Source organism: Calidris pugnax, unplaced genomic scaffold, assembly GCF_001431845.1.
Source record: "Calidris pugnax isolate Ruff unplaced genomic scaffold, ASM143184v1 scaffold44, whole genome shotgun sequence".
In the NCBI taxonomy this organism is placed as follows: Eukaryota; Metazoa; Chordata; class Aves; order Charadriiformes; family Scolopacidae; genus Calidris; species Calidris pugnax.
Genome location: NW_015094506.1, coordinates 21,010,580 through 21,015,598, shown reverse-complemented (window position 1 = coordinate 21,015,598; position 5,019 = coordinate 21,010,580). Strand labels below are relative to the sequence as shown.

Here is a 5,019-nt window from a genome sequence, read left to right as displayed (position 1 = left end):
GGAAGAAGACGGTCACACGCACCAGTGGACTGTTTATGTCAAGCCCGACAGAAACGAGGGGGGGGGGTCGGGGGGGGGCAATGGGGGTGGCCCCGGTCTCGTCAGGGGCGGCAGAAGGATGTCACCGCGGGTGTCCTGTGAGGGCCCCTCGGCAGCAACAGGGGGCGAGGGATTCGGGGAAAGGGCAGAAGGCAGGTCCGTCTCCAAAAACAAAAAAAAAAAGAGAGGGAAGACACTCTTCCTCCTGTGTTTTTGGAGTGATCTTTCCAGGCCAGGAACACGGGGACAAAATACTGCTGGAGTTTGCCATCTTATTTGCCTACTGCTTTTAAAGGCGGCTGTGTCAGAAGAAATGATAGGCAGGCAGGATGGGTAAATAAAGAGCAGTTTGGTGTGCTGTGTGAATAATCAGAAATTACATTTCTGTTTTAGGATATGTCTGCCTATGTGAAAAAAATTCAATTCAAGCTGCATGAAAGCTACGGAAATCCTTTAAGAGGTGGGGTTTGCATTTGGGCATTTGTCCCTAAAAGTGGGATTTGGATTAGTTCCACTGAGGCTTTATCACCTGTATTAACGCTTCTGTTTCCTACTGCAGTTGTTACCAAACCACCGTATGAAATCACCGAAACAGGCTGGGGTGAATTTGAAATAATCATTAAGATATTTTTCATTGATCCAAACGAAAGACCTGTAAGTACATTGACCTTGTAACAACATTTAATTATGGTGACCTCAGGCTGTGCTGTAGACTATTGCTGGTGAAAATAAGTCCCGTCAGCCATGGAAGCCTGGTTTTGTAGGAAATGTATTTAACAGTTGGCCATGTTTTCCTGTTTCTCTGCTTTACTACCAGCATCCGTGATGGCTTTTCCTGCGTTTGGTTTCTCTGATGTTTATTTACTAGTATGTGACCACATGTTGCATCTTAACTGGCCTGAGCACATACTGAGGATTTCTCTTTTATGTGGCTTCATAGTTATAGAATATTAGAATATTTTAATTATCTCTTTTTTTTTTTTTTTCTATCATTGTTAGTCAAAAAGGGCAAAGGTACTATGGTAGCATTGGTCCCTTTCCTAGGAAAACCCGGTTAAGACACTTTTGTCATTGAATAAAGCATTGGAATGAATTTCTTCCCATCCTGTGTTTTAGACATACCTTGTGGGTAGGTTTGTCCAGGTTTTAGGTAGGAAACTTGACTGATGGATTTTATTGGCAGGGGGTGTTTATTTCTGGAAAGAATGAGTTCCCTCTGTTGCGTGAACTACAGCAATCCTTTTGCTTTAGCCATTTTTTTTGCCAAATGAGGTGAAAACTGAATCTGGTCAGCGGTTCCTCAGGGCCAGGCAGAGGGCTCCCAATCCTCTCCAGCTCCTGCCATTTGTAGTGCAGTTATGGAAAAATAACTCCACAAGAGATAAATGGCAGTGGAAAGCTCTTCACAGGCTCCCCTATTGTTTTTCCTTCACAAGAAGGGATAGGAAGGTCACAGAAAGCACTTTCTAACTGATCAATTGGCAAAGTCAGCTTGAACTAAATCACCTCAATGTTTATGAGAAGGTCTTAGTAGTTTTTATACACCAATCCTAAACCACCTGCCTAGACCTTAAAGTATCAGGAAGCCGTTGCATAGTTGCTGTGTTTAACACTGATTGTTAAATTTAAGTAATTCTACTGAAGTTATATGATTATTTTTTTTTGCATTCCTGAAAGATTTTTAAATCCTGTATGGTTGTTTAGTGAGAACAAATACCGCTTGTTTGTATCTCGAAGACTTGTATTTCCCTACAGTTGTCAAGCTAAGAAAATTCTGTCTTTGTACAGGTAACCTTGTATCACTTGCTGAAGCTTTTCCAATCTGATACCAATGCCATCCTGGGAAAGAAAACTGTGGTTTCTGAATTCTATGATGAAATGGTATGTAAATTTTTAATGTAATCCTCACGTTAATTTTGAAGAGTATTAGTGATTCCGTGTATTTTTCTCCTTTGTTAGATATTTCAAGATCCTACTGCAATGATGCAGCAGCTGCTAACAACGTCTCGTCAGCTAACGCTAGGTGCTTATAAGCATGAAACAGAGTGTAAGTTGAAAATTAAATTATTTTAATTTTAGAAATAAACAATAGTTGGTTTTGCTTTTAGTGTTTTGGGGTTGTTATTTTTCCCTCCCGGGATTTAGCAGTCCAATGGATCTGGATGCTGCTAAAAAGTGGTATTTTTGCAGTAAATTACCTTCAGCTTTTGTGAAGATACTAATACTAATTTGAAAAAGTTTAAGAATTTTCTGATGTGTATGCCTGCTGAAAAAAAAAGGAATTAAGAATTACTTGGTAGGAAGTGTGATGGCACAATCTGTGTCATCTTAAAGTCTTTGAACTGAGTTAAAACAGGTTAAATTAAGGCCGGTGTATTTGTGATAAAGTTGTGTTCAGATCATTGGGATGTTAACTACAAGCAAAGATCACATTTTAAGCACTGAAATACAGAACAGTTAGTACAGGTTTAGTCAAAGCAGCAGCCCTTTTGGGATAGCGTCTAAAAGTTTTTCCTGTCTTTTCCCCTTCTGTCTAATTCTTTAACTGTAGGTCATTTCATGACTTACTTCTTCAGTATAGCTTAATGTTCTTTGCGTCTTTATCTAATCTCTCTTTAAATATAAACCAGAGAATTAAATAAAAGACATTGATTGATAAAATAGAATGCATTTAGTGATGGTTCCTCTTCTGATCTTCTGAATTCCGTCTCTTTATCTTCTTCTCTCAGAAAGCAGATGGAATATTTATTGATCCCAAATGCTACCATGTTAGTTACAAACTGTAATGCTGTCGTAGTCCAGCTCCCCTGGCCTTTGGCTTATCTGTGTATTCCCCTGATGACAAATGTCAGGTGTTTTTAGACAGTGAATACCTGGAGCTCAGAGTGGTCTCTGTGAATTCGAAGCTGTACAAAGTTGGGCTTCCAATTTGCCTTCTCTCTGTTCGGGTGCGTGGACTTGGGAGCCGCTTCTATTTTCTGCCTCAGTTCAGCCAGTCTTGAGGTGGATTTTTGTTATACTGCACGTTGTTACACTTTACGTGTAGAAAATGTTTAGTAATTTGAATCATAAAAAAATTCTAGTCCAAATTTAAACTTCTCTCAAAATTCCTAGATGTGTCTCCTGGGTATAGATAAAATTTTTTGTGTTTTTTTAATGTTTATTTCCTTAAAATGTGCTACTGAAAGAGGTAAAAATGAAGACTTTTTTTTTGCCACTGGCCACAATTATGTAATATATGGGATATGAAGGGATATCGATGGCCTCCATTGATTTGCTGGCTTTACCAGCCTTGTTCAAAAACTTGTGAACAAATTAAAAGCAATAATTAGGGCATATCAATAAACCAGATTGAGCTGCCCCACTGTCAGGTATTCATAAGAGCGAAGGCAGCACCACTAAATTTTTTAGATTCATAGAATTAAACTCTGGTGAGATGGAGCATAGAAAGTGTTTGCAGTCCATGGAAGAGGAACCACAGAACAGTTGAGGTGTGAAGGCATCTCTGGAGCTCATCTTGTCCCAATCCCTGTTCAAGAATGGGCCATCTAGAGCTGGTTGCTCAGGACCATGTCCAGGTCGCTTCTGAATACCTCTATAGATAGAGACTCCCCAACCTCCCTGGGCAACCAGTGCCAGTGCTTGGTCACCCTCACGGTACAAAGAAGTTCCCTGATGTTCAGAGGGAACCTCCTGTGTTTGAGTTTGTGCCCACGGCCTCACGCGCCATCACTGGGCGCCACATACAAATTACTTGTAATTCTCCGTAATCCAGTTTATTTGCTGTCGCCACATCAGGAGTTTTTTTTCTCCCACTGAAAGAACTCTGGGAAATGATTTAGTAAATTATGTAATTCCAGCCACAAAACTGATGACTTGAATGAGGCCACAAAACAACCTTTCTTTTCTTCTTTAATTCCAGGTTTTTACTTGGATGTTATTTTGACTGCAGTCATTGAATCTCTACGGCTAACAGTAATAGATTGTTTTTTTCAGGACACACACCATCCAAATTACTGCTGCAATTTAAAAAAAAATTACAACTTTTCATGGTACTTACAATATTTATTTTTCTTTCTCACCACCACAGTTGCAGATCTTGAAGTAAAAACCAGGGAAAAACTGGAAGCTGCCAAAAAGAAAACTAGTTTTGAAATTGCTGAGCTTAAAGAAAGACTAAAAGCAAGTCGGGAAACCATCAACTGTTTAAAGAACGAAATCAGAAAGCTTGAAGAAGATGATCAGTCTAAAGATATGTGACCAATGCTGACTTGATAAAGAACCTGTACTGAAAACAGAAGGACTTCACTCATGGAATTGTAGGTGTTCTCCTCAGTTCTGTAACAGACTGTGAATTTCACTTGCAAATGATTGAAGTAAGTGGAGATTGAGTTCATAAATGGAAGAAAAAAGAAAGAATATATCCTTGTTTTATAGTTAAGATCTGTGGGTACTTAACAACTTATTTCAAGTAGAAGGAGTCTTAGAGACAAGACTACTTTTTTTTTTTTTTTTTTTTTTGTAAAGAGCTGCTTTGAGTGGTATATGAAAACTTTGTATTAAGTCTTGTATTAGTTCAATGTGATTTTACAAAATGATGATGTTTACTTTTTTTACTTGCTTTTTCTACTGGCTGTTTAGTGGTGCATCTTTAAAGTTGAAAATAAAATATGCGGGTTTTTATTTTAATATTTTTTGTATATGCAAGTTGCTCAAATCTGGTTACAGTGTTTTCTGCCTGTCTGTCTGTTATTAGCACAGTGAAAAAAACTTTCTGAAAACAGGATTTTAAATAACTTGTATACCTACAGATAAGAGTTTCTATCCTGTCTGCTTTAACACTTCTAAATGCATCAATTACACAAGTTATGCTCAGAAGCAGGAAATTATTCCGCTCCTGTTTTGTAGAAGTTTCTTCAATATTTGTACTGTACTGTGTTCAGTTCATCAGACATTGTCTCTGTTCCTCCTTCCTCCTCA

At 38.5% G+C, this 5,019-nt stretch overlaps 1 protein-coding gene across 1 annotated transcript; it reads left to right on the top strand.

Annotated features, from left to right (window-relative positions):
- Positions 1–142: 142 nt before the first annotated feature.
- YEATS4 (YEATS domain containing 4) lies at positions 143–4,728 on the top strand. The gene is made up of 5 exons (XM_014964313.1): positions 143–499; positions 599–693; positions 1,828–1,920; positions 1,999–2,086; positions 4,130–4,728. Exons 1-5 carry the CDS (start codon positions 436–438, stop codon positions 4,297–4,299), a joined length of 510 nt encoding a protein of 169 aa, XP_014819799.1. The 5' UTR covers positions 143–435; the 3' UTR covers positions 4,300–4,728.
- Positions 4,729–5,019: the final 291 nt, after the last annotated feature.